General features: G+C 42.1%; 1 protein-coding gene across 3 annotated transcripts in view; it reads left to right on the forward strand.

The window, feature by feature from the left end:
* Nucleotides 1-3,121: 3,121 nt before the first annotated feature.
* LOC311022796 (transducin-like enhancer protein 4) overlaps nucleotides 3,122-20,052 on the forward strand; it is a 33,767-nt gene continuing 16,836 nt past the window's right edge. Inside the window, exons 1-5 of one of the 3 annotated variants that reach the window (XM_084024350.1) lie at nucleotides 3,122-3,480; nucleotides 3,844-3,941; nucleotides 5,744-5,807; nucleotides 5,929-5,973; nucleotides 19,492-19,554. In XM_084024350.1, coding sequence (XP_083880476.1) covers nucleotides 3,436-3,480; nucleotides 3,844-3,941; nucleotides 5,744-5,807; nucleotides 5,929-5,973; nucleotides 19,492-19,554 — 315 coding nt within the window. In that variant the 5' untranslated portion in view covers nucleotides 3,122-3,435. The remainder of the gene's footprint in view (nucleotides 3,481-3,843; nucleotides 3,942-5,743; nucleotides 5,808-5,928; nucleotides 5,974-19,491; nucleotides 19,555-20,052) is intronic. The other 2 variants (XM_084024349.1, XM_084024351.1) reach the window with 2 other exon arrangements.

Below are 20,052 nucleotides of genomic sequence, written 5' to 3' on the forward strand. Positions count from 1 at the left end.
AGCCCTACTTTAAACTACACATAGAAATTTGTTAGTGGGTTCATAGGCATAGCTATAAACGGTTTATTAGAAAATGAATGCAATTTTAAATAGGTTGCTTTAGCTTTTATAGCCTGACAGAGGGTGACTACAGTGCTGTCTGTGATAGAGCATAGATATCAAAGTTAGTAATAATGAGGGAGTGTAATATTGGAGATTAGAGAGAGAGTGTGTGTGTGTGTGTGTGTGTGTGTGTGTGTGTGTGTGTGTGTGTGTGTGTGTGTGTGTGTGTGTGTGTGTGTGTGTGTGTGAGATTAAGAGACACATGTACAGGTGCTGATAGCCAGTCGGGATCAGTGCACTGAGCAAGATGTTAAGGCCGGGGTTTCTTGCCACTCACTCCCCACATCATCCCTCCCCCCTGATAAGCCACTCAGTCCACTGATATACACACACAACCAGTTTGCTACCCGTCTACCCTCAAAATCCGCTCCTGTGCAATCTCCTGTGCATCAGCTGCCAAATGAAGTTCCTCTTTAGAAAAAAAAAAAAAAAAAAAAACGGGGCTGTTGAATCGCCTGAGGCGTCGTGGCTGGCGGCTAAGGCGGCCCTCGTGTTGAAGCCAATAATCCGGCGTCAGGGCTTCAGGTGCGCAGAGGGACGTGATTGACAGGACTTGATATGAGGCCCTCGCCTCACTTGACATTTGGGTTTCATAAGGTCTGGAACAAAAGGCAGGGGCAAAATAATCAGAGAGGGGCGCAGGCAAATAAATCTGTTTATTCCTCTTCACCTACCCCCCTCCCCATCCCTCACCTCTGCACCTCCCATGCTCGCCCCGCGCCACGGCTCAGCCCTTGAAGGGGAAAGAGGGAGGGCATGATATTACCTTTTCTGAGCCTTAGTGGATTCACGCAGACGACAGCAGGTCACTTTAGGCCCTGTGCTTACCTGAGATATTAGTTTGTATGTGGTCTACAGAGGTGTGTATTTGAATGGCCGAGGCTCTGTGTGTGTGTGTGTGTGAGATGGATGAGAGAGAGAGATGGATGAGAGGATAGAGGACTGATGTGGTGTCATATTGTGGATAACCAGTTGAACAGTTGTGTGTGCGTTTGTTTGTGTGTGTGTTTGAACAAGAAAAAAATGAAAGGTGAAACAATGACAGAAGACCTCCTTTGTTGCGTTGCAGCAGCTTTATTAGGCACACACACACACACACACACACACATATATAATAACATATCCGATCCTAAATGTTGCTACGAGAGGTGATGACGCATTCAGAGAAAGAGGGAAGAAACGTGAAGCGTAATGCGGCGGAGGATGATTAAAACAGTCAGTGAATGCAGTGGTTCAGTGGGCTGCTGACCCAGCAACAGCGTGTTTCATCTACCCACACTAAGCATCTATATGTAGGCAGACACGCTGTGTGATGGGTGCTCATCTGTGTGTGAGACGGACAGAGAGCCAGCGAGTCCCATCAAGTCAATTTACCCAGTAATGTTTTAATTGGATTGTAGACCAATAATTCATAAACACATGTACGTTTTTTACACTACCATTCACTGAGGAGCCAGATATTGAATTATAGTATATATTTGAACTTACTTTGCATATATTTCACATTCATGACATATTGGGATAAGATGGCATTGATCCACTGATGGGAATTCACAAGCTACTCAGCAGGAAATAAAGTGGATACAATTAGCCTCAGCTTTACTAGCTGCAATATTAAAGTGATGTACACATGAATGCATCTATTATTACAATCCAATTATCAAATATTTATTGTTCTAAAATGGGCCATTCTGCATAATGACTACTATTGATACAATATTTGTGCTTTTTTTACTGAAATTAATTTTGAATACAGGACTTATTTGTAACAGCATATGTGTACACTGGTGTATTTATTACTTAATGGTTGGGTTCACCCCCAAATAAAAATAGATATTTTCCTCTTACCTGTGGCTATTCGTCAGATTGATGTGTGTGAGTTGCCGATTGTTGGAGATAACAGCCATATTTGTTTTTGCTGCCTTGAGCCCCACAAGCAGAGTGCCAAGTAGTCCTATTATATTGGAGAAAAGGTGGACATCTCTATGGCTGATATCCATAAAACAAGGCAACAAAAATCCAGACTGATAAATTAGCACTTTTAAAAATATGTATTTTTTTTCATTTTGGGTGTGAACTGAGTGCTTCCACCACCACTGCCAAACATTCGAGTAAACCTTTTAAAATGTGTTCCAACGAATGTCCTTGAGACAGAATAAAAGGGGCTGAGAAAGCCTAATCCAACCCATCACATTGAAGATTGAGCGTTTACAATATTTTGTCTTCGACCTATGTGTGTTGCATCCCACACAAGCAGGCAAAGGTACCTTAAGAGAGCTCAATAAGAATTTAATTGCATTTTTTTCAATTGCAACAGTTTTAAGAGGCGATGCAATTAAAAAGTAAAACATACAAACGGGGAAAAAACACAAGACACCTAGAGGCCACATGTTCGCTTCTGTCTGGACGTCTCTATAAAACACACACACATACATCCACATATAGGTTCCAGAGTAATCGCTGTGACATCCTTTAGTACTAGACCGAGACCCCACGTGGGGAGTCTGCATAAATTGCATCCTTCTGGAGGCTATTGGACGACACCTGGATGATCGGCAGGGGGCGTGACCGCGGCGCGTGCACTCGTCCGTCGCTATTGGCTGCCTTTAATGGCCGCTCCTCCTTCGGACCTCACACCATTGGCTTCTCGGCGGTTTCGCGGAGGAGCCGGGAACTTGTAGTTCTTTACGGCGGACGCACATCTGTAATGCTTATAATCGCCTAATACAAATTAAACTACACGTCCCGACGTCACGCAACGAGCTCTCGTAATTGTTGTGAATCTATAATTGAGCTCGCACGACTGGCTGCTTCTAAATTTGGCTTCGCGCAGCGGCGGCGGGCTGCTACGGTCGGTGAGGTGGTCGCTCCGCCGGTGCCGTGTGCGGGGATGTGAACATTAACGGAGGCTGTAGGAAATTAACCGTTACGACAGGAAGAAGCCGAGACGCGGACAGGCAAGGTCACGATGTGTCAAAAGTCGACGCTTTGTAGGGAGAATCAGAGAAAATAAGAGGATTCGTTGTCGGTTCGGAGGGAGGAGAACATTAAGCTTTGTGCGCATCGATTAACGCGCTGGAGGTTTTGAAGAGGACTGAGACGATCCCCGCTTTGATTAATGCACTGAATCGACTTTTTTTTTCACGCAATACTCTTTAAAAAAAAAAGAATGACGGCAGCCAAAGGTCCGAGGATGTTTCCACTCTTCACGAAACCTGCACGCAGCCCGCAAACCAGCCACTGACTGAGCTTTTACGCACGGGGGAGGGAAGATCCGTGCTCGCACATTTTTGTTTTCGTGTTTATGTGGATGGACTTTGCGCTACATTTTTAATGATTCGAGATCTGAGCAAGATGTACCCCCCGGCACGGCATCCGGTAAGTAGAGAGCCCACTCGGCAGAGGCGGTGTGTCAAAACAGCGCAGATTAACAGGCGAGCGCCTGATGCGTAATCAGTTTAGATCAAGTTCCCGTGGCACTGCGCGCTCGCATGGACAGTTGCGCTCTTTGTCAAACTGATGCAGCTGTGTCTGTCTGTGAGGGTGCGTGGGTTAACGTGTGAAGAGACTGAGTGAAACCAAAAGGCCATCCGTATCACAGAGGCCCATTGTCATCTACAGTCCTGACTTTGTGTGTGTGTGTGTGTGTGTGTGTTGTGACACTGAACTTTGGTGGCTCAGTTCTTTCTCTCTGTCTTTACCCCCCCCCCCCCCACACACACACACGCTGTTTGGGTTGAGGTCCCCCACCAGCCGGGACAGCCGTTAAAGTTCACTGTCACCGAGTCCTGCGACCGGATCAAGGAGGAGTTCCACTTCCTGCAAGCCCAGTATCACAGGTGAGAGTTTGGCTTCAGTGTGAAATTAACATGCAATGCAACGATGAGTTGATTAATGATGAAATGGTTAATTGAGAAAATAATGGAGATGAATTGATAATGAAAATGTTCCGTTACTGCTCTGGTCCAATTTGACCTGGATTTGACCATCATTGACTCAGGACTTCACTTTGACTTGACTTGACCCAAAGATGTTCCTCAAAAAGAACTCCACCGATCAATTAGTTTCATGGATCAACTGTTCATTCCCAGCAACACTTAATTCACCAGATGCACTTTGTTTACACCAAACCATCAACATCCAATCAAGTTGCAGAAGATTCTCATGAAGAGCTTACCTTACATTACAAGAGCCAGCTGGAAAATACCAAAGATACTTTTTTGTGTTAAAAAACTTTCTGTTTCTCAACAAAAACAACCAAACAAATTGCGGTAGGCAAAACATACAAATCTAAAATGACACACAGAGATGCAAATAGCCCAATTATGACTTGTTTAGGAAAACGTTTCGCACTTGTTGACTTGGGACTTGACTCAGAATTTGAATGAATCTGATCAAAAGGAAGTGCATGATGCAATGACAGGAAAGACAAGACAACAGCAGATTTTTGTTTAGGATTTGATTGAGAACTAAAACATTCTTGAGAAACCTTCTTGATCTGGAGAAGCCATGAAAGGATTCTCCTCAGAGCCTCCGTAGAACCGACACGGCGGCACCATTTGTCTGTGAGTGTGACGAACCATAGGTAAACCCCTTCGACCTTGGTATGCGCGTCTCTCTGCAAACTCAAGTGGTGTGAAATGCTTTTTTACCTGACATGATGAAGTGTGAAATACATTGCTCGGGGGGCAGAACCATAAGCATGATGCCAATGCATAATAATCACCCACCTCTGGCCTCCTTGTAATTATTGTCCAATCACCTGGCGAGATGACCCGGCGGTCCGGTTTGCCGGCCAATCCCGGGGCTGAATGAGCTTAACCGAGGATAGCGTGTGCTGCATGTGTAATGCTGCGATCAAACTGCTGCATACGCGTGACATCCGAAGAGCAGGAAGACACTGATTTTGGTAAAAAAAAAAAAAAAAGAAAGAAAGATGGATGTCAGGTTTATTTAGAAGGAAGGAAAATCAAGCTCAAATGAAAGCTGATGTTCATGCATCAAAGTTTCAATCAAGCAGTGCAAAAATGCTTCAGCTGATTCTGAAATGTACATTTCAGTCACATGCAAAAGTGTCTATTTGTCCGTATTTGACACGTCAGCATCCTGACGTTACCCGAGACGTCGTACACACCTGCCAGTTATTATCTGCACGTAAAAGCTTGCCGTAGTAAGACACGGAGGCTTTCCATTAATGGACAGCATTTGGAAGAGTTAAGCTTATGTGTAAACCACCGTCGTCAAATGCATCCTCATTATTGCTTTTTTTGTCGATGGTGCAGTTTTGGAATCCACTCTCACTGTGGAGAATATGTGACGAGGTTTGTGTGGTCCTTTTATTGATCCATTAATTACTGCGCTGCACCTGCTGAGTAAGTGTCTGTGTCTACGGGGGGGAAGCGGATGCCTTCCAAACAAACTCTTTGTTGTGTCTTTGTGGCACTCCAAATTTTACAAAGGCAAAAATTCAAAGGGATCCCTTATGTCAAAGTCATATTTTGTGAATTTTACACGTGAGAAAACATGTAAGGTATCTTGAGCAGTGCAGCATTATTAAAAGATTAAATGATTTTCTCAGCATGTGTTTTTGGGTTTGTGTTTAATCATTCCATACTAACAAAACACTCCTTCTGCCTCACAGTCTGAAAATGGAGTGTGAGAAACTGGCCAGTGAGAAAACTGAGATGCAGAGACACTATGTCATGGTGAGTCTCTTTGTGTGTGTGTGTGTGTGTGTGCACGTGCATCAGGGTTTTTGATGCTAAAAGAGCAAAACAGCACGTTTGTTTGACCTTGCTTTGATATTTCGTTCTTTTTCCCCCTCAGTACTATGAAATGTCGTACGGACTCAACATCGAGATGCACAAGCAGGTAAGCGACATCGTATTTCATTTTTTACCCGAATGTTAAAAAGAAGTAAACTGATTCAAACCACACTATAGTAGGCATCTGAGGAATTCAGGTGTGGTGAATAAGAGTTTTTGGTTTTATATTTTGATTTTGATATCTGTAGTTGCTGCTGTTTTTAAAAATATTTGAACTATAATATTTTAACTATATTCTCACCTTTTGAAGTTGGCGATTTTGTAAATTTTTTTATTTAAATGTAGCTAGTGTCATGAGTTCATTGCTAGAAAGGCCAAACTGTAGTTTGGATGAAGAATATGTTAGGTTTCAAAATGTCCCGCCATGTTTTTTTCCAGTTTCATACCAACTGGCAAGAATACATAATTTTAATTGTTTTTTAAATCTCCTTATGATGTTCGATTCTACTTTTGTTCAACACATTCCTTACTCATGATTTTCTGGTGTTATAGCTTCAGTTTGGACCTGTTATGCATCACATTCAATCTACAGATATAAGCGTCTGATTTACTTAAAGATATCTGGTGATCTTTGAAAAAACGTTTTTTGGAAAAAGGTATTTCCAGTATCTGGAGTAAGACTCCTCTAAACATATAGATGGTCAATTTTTGAGGATTTGGGCTGTTATTCTAGTGGAAAGAAAACATCCAAAATACACATGTAGGTGTTTATTTTACTACCTTGTCTATTTGCTGTTGCACATTTCTCCTAAATTCCCCAAAAGTTAGTTTTAGATAATGCCTCATTTGCATATTTAAACATAAGATTGCAGTACACGTGTAATCCAAATATGGTCTTATATGTAAAAAAGAGGGGCAATTTCATAATATATCATATATAATTAAGTAATACATATATTTAAAGACTGACTACTAAATTTGATTTTTTTTCTCAGACTCTGAGCCAGAAATCCACTGCACTTACATTCACCCAGATTTCCAGTTTAATTCTATATTCTATATTCTGAAGGTTTACAGAGGGGCTTGTTCACATTCGTAGCCTGATTGATAGAACATTGTATTCCTGAAAATATGGCCATTTATGGCTGTTGACAGTATTTTCTGATTTATGAAGTGATACAAAGAGATGTCCAAAAAAATCCTTTTGGAAAAAAAACCTTGAATCTCAATGTCACTAAAATGACGTTAAACCTGTAAAAAATGTTCAGATTTCTTTTCTTTTCTTGTGTCTTTCTAATATTTTATACTTTCAAAATAATGCATTGTTTTGCTTGTGTTCTGAAAAAAGAGACATTCCTGGCTGCCGAGTTACAGTGGCAACGGAGTAACAAGTGCAACATAATAATCTTTATTTTTTCGTCCAGAGGGTTAGAAGAGTCTTTGAAGATTCTGGAAATACCTTCAGCACAGCAGCCAGTTCTATCAAACAACCTTCTGGGGTTTTCAGAGATCGCCTGGTACATTTTTTTTTAGGAAAAGTGGAGAATTAGCTGTGACTTGAATGTGATGGTAAATCACGAGAGGCACAAACTGGGGGTGTTTGAAGGTAAATCCTCCCAGAATTACATTAAAAAGGTGTTTCATTTTATAACAGGATTGTGATTTACGGGGTAAAAAAAAGCAGCAGTTTGGTTGAATAGAAATTCAACACGTGAATAATGATGTCATCAGCTTAATTGAACAAGAAAATGTGCTGAAAAATGAACTGAGTGAATGAGGATTTGGCCTTTAACGAGCCTTTGCATTACTGCAGCCCTTTCCTTTTTTAAAGGCGGAGGTTCATTAGCATAAATGTCTGTGTTAACCACACATGAGCTGGCAGGCTAAATGGGCCACAGCTAACCAGCTACACACTCCTTTCCAGAGAAATGGTGTGTGTGTGCGTGTGTGTGTGTGTGTGTGTGTGTGATAGATGCTTGGCCTTTGTTTTCTGTTGGTGTGTATACTGTGTGCTTACTTTGCTGTTTGTGTAGCTGGGTATCTGTATAACAGCCTGTATGTACATTATATTCTACATGTTTACTTACTGTCATATGCATGTGCGTCAGTGTGTATTTGTCTGTGTGCACGACGTAATTGTTTATGTAGTCGTGTGTGCACTGTTTGTGTATTTGTGCACATTGTGTGTGTGTCTTTGTGCTTGTTTCTCTTGGAGTGTGTGCGTGTGTGTGTGTGTGTGTGTGTATTATACTCATGTTGTGATAATCTGTTTACACAATCCCATTGTGGGGATTCAACTTCCTATTGGGGACAAAATTCACATCCTCATAGTGTGTGTGTGTGTGTGTGTGTGTGTGTGTGTGTGTGTGTGTGTGTGTATCATAGACCTCTACTCTGGCGTGTGTGTGGGACTTAGTGTTCCTTTTCGAGTGTTTTAATGTTGTACATATCCAGCCTTTAACTGGCACACTAATCAGACTTGTCTGATGAAATATGGGGTGTCTGCTGTCTGTTGCTCTGTGTGTGCGTGCGTGTGTGTGCGTGTGTGCGTGTGTGTGCGTGTGTGTACTGGAGGAAGGGGAGAATAAATAAAATGGAGGTAAAATGTTGCCTGTGGCTCTGGTGCCCAATGATTTCTGTCAGGAAACAGTTTTGGAGGGTGAATCCCTAATTTCTGCCAGCAGTCTCTCTCTGTGTGTGTGTGTGTGTGTGTGTGTGTGTGTGTGTTAGTAGCTGTATTTGTGTGCACTTGGACACCAGCGTATTTGGGCATTAATGTGTGTCTCCCATCCACAACATTTGATAGGACGATACAACGTGTGTGGCTCATTGAGTGGATGCTAAGATTGAAGAGTTTGGGGGGGGGGGGGGGGGGGGGATAGGGCATCAGTCCCATTAAGGCTGGCGGCCTCCGCTACCAAGCGAATTGCTAATATTGCTTGTTTAGCATTTTCTGAGGGTAATAGGCCCATTGATTTTTGCCTCTGCTCTGTTTTATTTACACAGGAGGGCTCTGGTGCCCTCGTTAAAGAGAAATTGACTCATAGATGGAGGAGAGAGACGGACGGGGAGGAGGGAGGAGGCAGAAGGAGGGGTTTGAGGGGTGTAGAGCATGGCAGTGAGCTGCGAGAGGACAGCTAATCAATTGCAAATTAGTGAGGCTGAAAGAGAAATAAAGCAAGCGAGGGATGGGGAGAAAAGGGGAAGGGGGAGAAAGTGGTGAAAGAAGGAAGTAATAAGACGTTTTGATAGTGAAGACTGGCAGTGTTTTCAACAAGGTCTGACAACTCGTTTCACAGCAGCGGAGAGGGAGCCATTCGTTTCATTTTGAGGATTTTTGTCACATAATGTCGTATAGAATGCATTCACAACCAGACTAAAGCACCTTGGAATCTTTGAATGGCAGTAAAAATGATTTTAAATGGTCTTGTTAATTTCTTCATATTTTCATTTCAAGCATTTTATTAATCTTCAGTTTCAGGTTTTACTTTAAATTTAACTTCTGTATGTGGCAGGTAAAAACGTGTTTGTGTATTGTGGTGGATCCAAACCCGGGGGTCCGAGTGGTCCCGAGATGGAAGCGTTTGACATTTTGGGAAATGCGCTTTCCTTGCTGAGAGCTGGGTGGGGAAATCGATACCACTCCCCTATCTGTCTGGTAAATATGAGGCTACAGCCAGAGGCCGGTTAACCTAGCTTAGCATATAGACTGGAAAGCAGGCAGAAACCACCAGCCTGGCTCTTTCAGAAATGTAATAATCTCCGAGCTCTTCTGAAGCTCACTAATTAACAAAAAACCAAGCTATCAAAATGTCAAGTTACAGTTTTATAGGGGGTTATCTTAACCTGGATTTTGGTCGTCACCGTCTTGGTCTTTTGCAGATTGTGGGTGGAGCTAAGTGCAACCGAAGACCTTTTTAGGCAACCAAAATGGTTACAATGAACTTTCCTGAACTGAAAACACACTGAAAGGGTTAACGTTTTTAGGAAACTATGAAAACATGGACAACTTCCAGACTGTGGTAGCCACCAGAGCAGTCACCCCCTGCTGGCTATTAGAGAGAATGCAAGTTTCAGGCGCTTCTGATTTAGCTTCATTTTTCAGCCCTAGAGGTTGCAACCTGTTTTTTTGTTGATGCTGCGGACAGTTTCTTTGGCACAGACTTCCTGGAGTATTGTTGACACACAGATCATGAATGGTGGCAACATCATGTTTCACCATTGCAGATAATCTGTTGCTCACGGATCACAAGCATTGTGTTTGTTTGGATGAGGGAAATGAGGCAAAAAATCAACAGGAGACAGGAAATTACCCTTTTTTTATGGTGCAAATTGCTGCCTGCATGTTGTAAATTTGGTGAAACTAGACGTATTGCAACTGCAATTAAAATCCTGCATAATTCAGATATAGCACTAATGTTGCAGCTTGAGCTGTTTGTAGCCTGTCTTTACGTCACCCTTTTGTTTTACCTCCCAGTCCCTCCCTACCTACACACACACACACACACACACGCGCACACACACACACACACACACACACACACACACACACACACACACACACACACACACACACACACACACACACACACACACACACACACAGTCACAAGGGAGTACAGCCTCTATATGGTGGGGTCCATTAGATGTATTAGCTGGTGGTGAAAAGCGGTGCTGATGTGGTGCTTACAAGGCTCCACGGGGGAGACGGACATTTGATCTTGTATCTGACCCAATCTGACTCCAGGGCTTCTGCCTGATCTAATTGTCTTGCTGTGAGAGCGCTTGAGCTGTTTCTTTACTTTCTTTCATTCTTTTGGCCAACATCTTTGGTGATAAGTGGTTATTGTGGGAGGGTTTTTGTGCTGGCCTGGCTCGCCATCCTGTTAACCTATAAGATAGCAAGTGGTTGCTCTCAGGTAAATAATGAAAGCATATTCAGTGGCAAATTCTTGCAGTAGCCCTTTTTACTGTGAAGTCGGGCAGATCACATCATTCAGTGTCTGCTGTTGATCTGATCACAAGGGGCAGACCATAAAATAAGAAGTGTGATGATTTACAGCAACTGATTTTTCTCTTTCCCAGCTGGAGGAACGTTTCTCCAGTGACTCACATGGAGGGTCAGAGATAAATCCAGCGTGCATGATCTCGCCTCTGAGGTTACCGGGCTTTATGTGACCACAGAGTCCTCTAATCTAGCAATAAGCTCCCCGGATCGACCTGAGTTTCAGTCCTAACCTTAGACCACTCTCTGGCAAGTCGTTCCTTGTTATCTATTCACTGTCGAAGCAGTGATGGGTCCAGGTGAAAATCAAGGCCTGTTCACTACAGGAAAAAAATAAATCTCTAGGTTTACACAAACCACAGTACCCTTTTTAGCAAAAAAAAAAAGAGGAGCCCTGCTTTTGGTCTCTGTGTGAACAGACGCGTTGGCCAAACAGCCTGACATCCCCTGCACTCTGGCCGGCAGTCACAATTGTCTGCCATTGATGTAAAATGTCACCTGAAATTGGTTGTGTTGCCTCGTGGAAAAAACATCTCCATTTCCTTTTCTGCTCCAGTGCTTTTGTTTCCGTTTCTGTTCTCAGGTTCAACAAATCGATTCAAGGTTCAGGTTGTAGTTGTTAGCAGAGATCTGAGTCTTTACTTTACAGCTTTAGAGTCCTTATTATTACACTTCTGATCACTGTGAGGAACTGCTATAATTGTGGTTTTGCATGTTTGAGCTTATTTGCTACAAAGTGCATGAGGGTAGCAACTAATAGTTATTGTCATTATTGATTAATCACTTTAATATGTCCTTGACTCGTACTTGGTCCATAAAGTATAATTAGATTAATTTCATACAGGATCAGTAGGTAATGGGTGGAAATGGCTCAAACACCACCTACTTTTGAATTTTGAACGTTTGAATGAACCATAGTCTTGACTGTTTTGAGATAGTAGACCATTTGGGAATGAAATGAATCAAAATGATTAGAAAAGTCAACTCTGCTTCAACTCCGCTTTGCCACGCAGTAACATAATTAATGAAATCCCCTCATTCCTCCCCCTGTAATCACTCCCCTAAATACTTAAAAACTCAATATTAATACATTTATATGGAGTCTACTTCCGGAGCTTCTGGAGCGTGATGTTGTTTTAATTGTGGCTTTGCCTGGTTGCGAGTTGTTTATGTCCAAGCAGATGTGGCAGCATCTCACAGAGCCTGATCTTCTCCTACAGCCGCCTGCGATCCATTCACTGTGTCCTTGAGCATCCATTTCCTCACACTAGACCAGAGGAAGCAGTTCTTTTATTCATTCACCTCTTAAGTTGCAAATACTGAGCGTGGCCTCCTTCTCCTCTCAACACACCATGCTAAGGCACCCTTGAGCAAGGAACTTAAACCTCAGCCGACTTACACAGTGGCTACAGGCTAATATGTACCGGGCAGCTCCCTGGCGTGTGTGAATGTGAAGCAAAGCCAAGCTGAAAAAGGGCATGTGTGCGCAGCAAGGCTTCCCTGGATAAACGTTAAATATGTACTAAAATGAGTTCAGTGTTTTAGGTTGCTCCTGCAAGCCTCCATCTGCATGATGCCAAATGGCTCTTTAACTCTCTAACTCCACTGCTAGTCTTTGACAATAGAAATGTATTGCCTCCAAGGTCCTTAAAATAAAAAGCTCAGCACAATAGTAATAAAAAGACATCATCAGAAAGAATGAGAGGATGTACTTTTCTGACATGGTGAGATAGTTGTCAGGAAGTGAATCATGAAGTGTGAACATTGAATAAATCAGCATACTCAGTGGAACATTACCCCTCAAAAGTGTGGGAATGTCTGTAGAGCGAATGAGGCTCACCTTTTTTTTCTGTATGTCTGCTGTGTGGTAAAAAAAACTAGCTACTCTTCTAACCCTCAGTGGCAAAACCTTCACCTGAGCTTTCTTCTTTTTTTGACAGAGAGATTTGGCACACATCTTTTGCCTCAGTGAATATAGAATCAGACATGTACAAGTCAACTTTCCACCCCGGACTTCTGCTCTGGAAAGCTGAACACATCCAAAGTATTATTATAAGAATACATTTGTTTACATATTATTTGTTCTTAAACTGCAGCTGGAAGGTTTTTAAGTGAATCATTTTTGTTTTGCATTTGCATTTATTGTTACACAAACAAGCTCTTCTTGACTTTTGGCACATTGAAATGTTCTATCTGGTGTCTTGTAGATCTCTACTGCACACCTGAAATGCTTAGTCAGTTAATGAACATGAATGGGGCTTAATGCACGGCCAAATGAGGTTGCAAAGGCGCAGAAATATATTGAATGGGATCCCGTCAGGGGCCTGGACTCTTTCTCTTTGCAGTCCACTCAATTCAGGGGGCCGGGTAGCCCAAATATGCGTTTTAGAAAGATTCTACCTCAAACCCTTTTGGAGAGTTCTACCTTAAACCAAACATAAAGATTATTACCTAGAACTATCTGTGAACGGTTCCAGCCAGAACCCCCTGTGAGAACCCTTTCTTGGTTTTTGTCTAGAACTCTGCCATGTTGATGCAGTGCAACCTGCAACAATACTGGTTCACATCTTAGTTTTTTGGCAGGTTGGTGGGCTGGGTTGTGGACTGGGTTGTGGGCTGGGTTGTGGGCTGGGTTGTGGGCTGGGTTGTGTCCATTCCCTTTTAACACCCAGGCTTTCAACAATTCTTAATTAACTCTCTCTTTCGAAAAAGGGCTCTTACTGGAACTGTTCTTCAGAAGCAAAAGGTTCTGGATAGAACCCCAGCCCTTCAGGGAGATCACTTTTTGGAACCCTTTTTTCTAAGAGTGTAGGTGATTCCTGGATTGGAAACCAGATCTTTAGATGATCGGTTTGAGTCGATGAAAAACCTGGACCCACACAGTTTTAGTTTAAGAACTAGAAGCCGGCTGAGTTTATTACAATAATCATTTTCTAGGTCATTCTAGTCAGTGAGACGGTCTATCTACCTCTAGTACTTTCATGCTGCTATTATACACGCTCTTCATCTGAGGACGCAAAAACGAATCCATTGCCAGCAGTATTTAATATTAAATATGATATCTGGTCATTGCTCATTACCAGCTGCAGTAGCGCTGCCGTTATTGGTTCACCTTTATCCATAGTAAGTGATGTCATGACTTGTGTTGGGGTTTTTCTTTCTCCGTACATGTGTCACTACTGCTGCCAAACGTGGAGGCCCTGGCTCCAGAATGCACAGTTTCTTGACATGCATAGAACTGGTGGTGGTTTTGGGCTCCATGGCTATCTTGCTGCTCCTTGTCCCCTTCTGATTCATTTCATCTATTATTTCCGGTCATATCGACTTTGGCATTCCATTCCTGTCATCCTAATTCATAAGATCATTGCCAATATTCATTATTCTGCTGATCATATTCACAGCCTGATTGCTTCAACTCATCATGTTCTACTATAACTACATATTCATGCCTTTTGCCACTAACTACTTACTGGTGTATTGTGCATTCCTTAACATTATATGCTACCAACTGCCCATATTCATAGTTCTGATAGGTGGCATTCTCGTATATATTCTCGTGTTCTTTAAAGTCGTCATTGTATCCAATGTGTTGTGTTCATGGTACATTGTGGTGTCATGACCCTTGTATATGAGAGTGGTGTATGGATGTCACATTACTTATTATAAGGTCACTGCTGACATCTTTTGGTGAAGTCCATTGACTGCTAACCATGTTCCCAGAGCTCCAACCTGTTTGCTCTCCGGTGACAGCTGACCATTAGCCATCGCTGGCATCGATGCCCCCGAACCATTGCTGGCTGAGCTCATAGCTGTCCCGGCCGGCGCTGATCAGTCATTGCAGTGTGTTTTTGGTCTGTCTATTCATCGGTGCACCGTTGATTCTAATCTCTTAACCGCAGACTTTTGTCATGCCATTACGCTTAATCTCTTAGCAGATTTTGCCATCTCTGTTTGATTACTCGTGACCTGTTTCATTCCTGCCTGGTAAGTAATCATTCCTTTGGGGGAAATATAGCCTGTTTTCCTTTTTTTCTCTTTCTCTGCTGTTGGGGGATTTATCTCGCTGCTGCTCAGGGCAAACACCCTGCAAATCTCCCTCCAGTGTCTAAGTGCCAAAGACTGTCAAGATTTTATCATTACGCGTCATCTGTTTTTCCTCACACATGCTGTCATTCCCTCCTCTCATGCACGCTCACTCATAATTTCCTTGCAGTCATAGTTGGGGGCTGTCAAGCATGATATCAGCTGTTCTCATCAGCTGGTCTGTTCCATCCAATAACACAGTGACCCGCCCTTCATCATCTTGTTGTCTCTTCTTAAATATATTTGTCCCTCTACCCCCTATTCCTTGCTGCTGTTACATCATCAGCCTACCAGTCTCCGCAGAACCATCAGCCACCACCAGTGTCTGGACGCCACAGGGGGCATTTATCTCGCTGCTGCTCAGGGCAGACGCACTTTGATTGCCAATCCCCCCCAGGCGCCAAAGACTCTCTGTTAAGACTTTATTTCCCCCCCTGTGCAATTCCTCGCCATGTTGTTCATAATGTCGAAGTGGCACGTAGCCCACTGTAGTCCTACTTTTTGAATGAATTGACCGTATTGGCTATGAATGCTACATCTAAGAAGAGCCTCCGGGTGTAACAGAAACAAAGAAAAAATTAAACAAAACAAAAGGAATACTCAGAGAAATGTAAACTTGGATCAGATGACCAAACACTAGACTAAAGAACACAATTAAAGCATATTTTAAAATGAATCAAAACAAACCAAATAAACTATTTAAAATTGTATTGATTGCACCTTTTTAAATAAAAAAAAAAAACAGACAAAATGAAACGCAATCTTAACTCTATGAAATAAACAGATTTTTAAATTGAACAGAAATAAACAATATAAAAATAAATCTTAATAAGATGGACAAAACCTGGTTTTGAGCAGTATGCCTTTCAGCCACTTCCCCATTTCTCCAGGCCCATTCATCCCTACCTGTCCTGGTAGCTCTGCAGTTTATAATTGGCCCATTTTCACTCATATCTGTCTTGTCATTGATGGCTGTATTGCCATCTGGACATGATCTGTTACTGTTTAGCCTTCCATCCTGTTGCCAACCTTTTCATCAATTCATCAATTTTGTAACATATTCTTTAACACTGGATTATAATGGAGACCACCGCCTCCAGGCCATCTTTTTGATTGGCCAAGGCGAAGGAAATAGCTTTTTCTGTGCTAAAATTGGTAGAGCTGTTTGCCATTCCAATGGTATTTTTAATCATCTAGTCAAACCGTTTCCTGTTTTTTGATACCTTATGTAGTTTGAGCACCCCCACCAAAAAACTGCTGTAAAATCGGTTCCACAGAAGAGCCCCAGAGTTCTCCGAGCGTTGCACTTCCAGGTAACGTGACCACTCACGGAAAGACTCCGATAGCTAGTTGTACTTATTTCATCTTATAAATAAAAAAGTGTATCCCCGTGTGCCATTTCAGTGTGTGGTTTTGTGCAAGTCTGTGTCTTCTTTCCCAGTGTTTATGTTTGGATTCGAGTTGCACTACTATCACTCCCTTTGGGACGGCGGATCAGGCAATTTCCTGTGTAAAAAAAAAAAAAGAGAGAACCTGATGTGGAGAGAGGGAGTGCTGTATAATCTTTAAAAGCCAACCCTTGGGTTCAGTTAAACCATCTGATGAATACAGAGAAGGAGGTGGAGGTGTGTGTGTGTACATGCTTGTGTACATATGGTTGTGTTTATGTGTGTCATTCTGCTGCAGTGTTGCTTGTGCAGACGGTGTTTGGGTTTATATTGGTGTGTGTCTGCAGGTTTGCTCTCACGGCCTCCCGGGGCTTCTGTTTCTACTGATACCAGAGCAAAGTTCACCTCTGTCAAGGTTACATACACGAACACGAGCCCTTCTTCTGCATTTGTGTTGGAATTCTTTCAATTCAATATAGTTTATACAGCCTCCGATCACACGTTTCAATCATCTCATTCCATGATGGCTTTTTCAGTGTAGTCTTAATTCAGCTGATGAAATTGAACAGAACATTGCACATATTTTCTGCTGAAGTGCACTCCGCTGTCTGTAATCTTCCAAATTCTCAAATCTGAGGTTTCTATTTAATGAAGGATAACGAGCATCGCTCGATAACAGGATACTTACAGTTGAGTTTTCAAAAAATCAGAAATATTTGGACCGTCATGAATCTTGATGACAAATGTCTCTCAGGTCATTACTGTGATTATCGCCCAACTTTTCAAAGAGATTTTATACACGTGTCCTGCGATCATTGTGGTTGTCCGTCAAAGGTAACTGGGAGCATTTTGATCAAGGAATCTCGTTCTGTGGAGTTAGAAAGAATAGGCTTCCCAAACCTCTGCAGCCTGCCGCTTCTCTCTGCTAGCAGCTCGAGGCCATATTACCTGCTACTCGCATAACACACTGGTGTGGCGATCAGGTTGTACTGTAGGTGCCAGACTTTGACACGAAAGATAAATGGAGAAAAAAAAATCCACGCTGTGTTTAAACCAACCGCTTTGTTTTCAGTTTTTGGCTTTTGCTCAACAGACCACAGTTCAGTCATGGATGGTTCAGACACAGGAAGTCTACATTGCACTACTTCAAGAATGATGATCATGAGATGTGTGTGTGTGTTTTAATCTAACAGCATGAAAGATCACTTTCAACCAGGGCAGCTACTAATGATTACTTTTTACTATCGAGTAATTTATTGATAATCCATGCGTTAATTGATTATTTGATCATTAAATGTGTAAAATCTAAAATAAATCCAGTCGGTGATTGGTTTTTTTCACCATCTGAGATAGTATTTGGAATTCGTGTTTGATTCATTATTTAAACAATTAATCAAATAGTTATAGTTGCTGAATGAATATGTAATTACTTTTCTGTCATCATTTTAGCAGTACCTTCAACCTTAAAAGGTCATACAGGTCATAGGTGTTAACTCTCCAGTTGATTGTAACCACCTGCTTCTTTCTTCAAGTCTAAATGTCTCTTAGTCAGACTTCTCAGCCAACTCAATATTAAAGATTCAGACTTTAGTTTTTTCCGTTTGGGTGACATTGGCGCTAAGCGCTCATTACCGTGCTGCCTGTGCGCTGACTGCACTTCCTGGAGATCATCATCAACACAGTGTGGGTTGCACTTTGATGTCTTTTATCCTGCATTTTTCTGACGATAAAGTTTGAGTTTCTGGTGATTTTGCCATTTTCGTGGCCCATTGCTGCTCTTGATATCTTGCCAGTTCGGTTTTTCATTAAACGCTTAGCTCAAAGTCCCAGTGAACAGAGTGTCTTTAGTTTCTGTACCATGAGTCTTCCCCCATGTCTACACTGTTTGAACTGTATCATGATTAACACGTTTGTCATTTTTGCACATCAAGAAAGTTGCATTTTTTAGTGTCAAATTTAAATATAAGACAATGTTGAAATCAGAAATGTGAAAGTCCACACACCTGAGAGTCATGTAAGCGATGTCACAAGCTAAGTCTTAAGCAAAGATGCCTGTGTACTCACTCACACAAACAACGCATCTTGCTTTTTCTTTTGCGCCCCAGCTGATAAAGACTTGCTGGTTAAATCACATCATGTAAGCCATCCTTATATTTTGTGTGGAACATACCTAAGTTACCTATACCTACCAGTTTGTATGGTGACTTACGTTGTGCCAGATGAGAGATATATTTCACACAAAACCAAGGTAATTTTACAAGCCCATGACAAAATGTGACTTTCTTGAGTTACAAAATTGTCTTTTTAATTGGCATACATAAGAAGGGAAATTCATGGCACTTTTCTCATCGGGGTTTTGACTGATAAATAACATGGAAATGGGAATATTTTACATAAAAACTATTCAAACCAACAGCGATGCAATTTTTTTTTCGAGAAAAGGTATGAGTAGAGGATCGACTACCAGGATCTTATTGACCCAGAGCAGCGTCTAGAAGTCTGTCTGAGGTTAGTTGTTGTAGAGCCTATAAGCTACCGTGAGCTATGTTATTGATCTGAGTTCCCTCGGGTAAACGGCAGTGTATATGTCTAGGGCTTTTATTGTGAAAGGTAAGAATAGAAAACAGGATTTGGTCTGCAGGTATAAAACTACAGACATTTTTTTATTTTTTTTTATTTAACTAGAATATATTTTTAAACAGGAGTATGACCAGGGATGTTATCTCAAAGGGTTAAAAAATAATTTCTCATTTCACCTTGACTTTAAAGGTGCCAAACAAACGAAAGTTTTGTTTATGATCATTTACTGTAAACGCGTATCCTTTAGGTCTAACAAACCTGTCGATGGCGTTTCCTTCTTCATAAAAGTTTGCAAAGCCTCCTGTGAGCCAAATATGTTTTATTGGGGAGGGGGAACCCACCAGACATGGTGTTTCTAACTGCTTTCAACCACTGAGAATGCATCAAATTACTACTGATCCACATGAGCTGGCCGTTATGTGAAAATAATGTGGGCTATTACTTAAACGCGCATCAACACTGACTTGACGTGAGCGTTTGTAGGTTGTGTGACGAGGACGACGCCTCCTCGTCTGTCGCCGAGTTTGAAGATGATTGTGTTGTCTGCGCCCACCTCTCTGTCTTGCAGGCGGAGATCGTCAAGCGGCTGAACGCAATCTGTGCCCAAGTCATCCCCTTCCTCTCTCAAGAGGTAAGACTCCAAAAATGCCTGTCGCTGTGAGTTAAGACGGAAGTGGGTGAGAAAGAGAGAGAGAGATGGAGAGAGACTGGGGACGAGAGACAGATAGGGCCCATTGAAGGAGGAGAAGTGTGTGGTGGATTGTGAGGCAAAACAGACAGATATGAACACACACACAGACACACACACTGACACACAGATTATCCTTGGCTAATCCTCCCTGCTCAGGATAGGCAGATATATGCTCTGAATTTATTAAATGTCTCCCACTAACATATGCAGGAGCCAGCGGCTGTGTGTGTGTGTGTGTGTGTGTGTGAAAATGATTCTGTGTTTGAGTTTAATTTTGCATGTGTGTCTATTTGTCTACACGCATGCATTTATAGTGGTGGGTGTGAGAGGTGTGTTTCATACAGTATTGAATCCTTGTGTGTGTGTGTGTGCATGTGTGTGTGTGTGTGTGTGTGTGTGTGCGTGCGTGTGCACGTGTGTGTAGAGGGGTGGGAACAG

Source organism: Eutrigla gurnardus (assembly GCF_963514095.1).
Source record: "Eutrigla gurnardus genome assembly, chromosome: 13".
Classification (NCBI taxonomy): domain Eukaryota; kingdom Metazoa; phylum Chordata; class Actinopteri; order Perciformes; family Triglidae; genus Eutrigla; species Eutrigla gurnardus.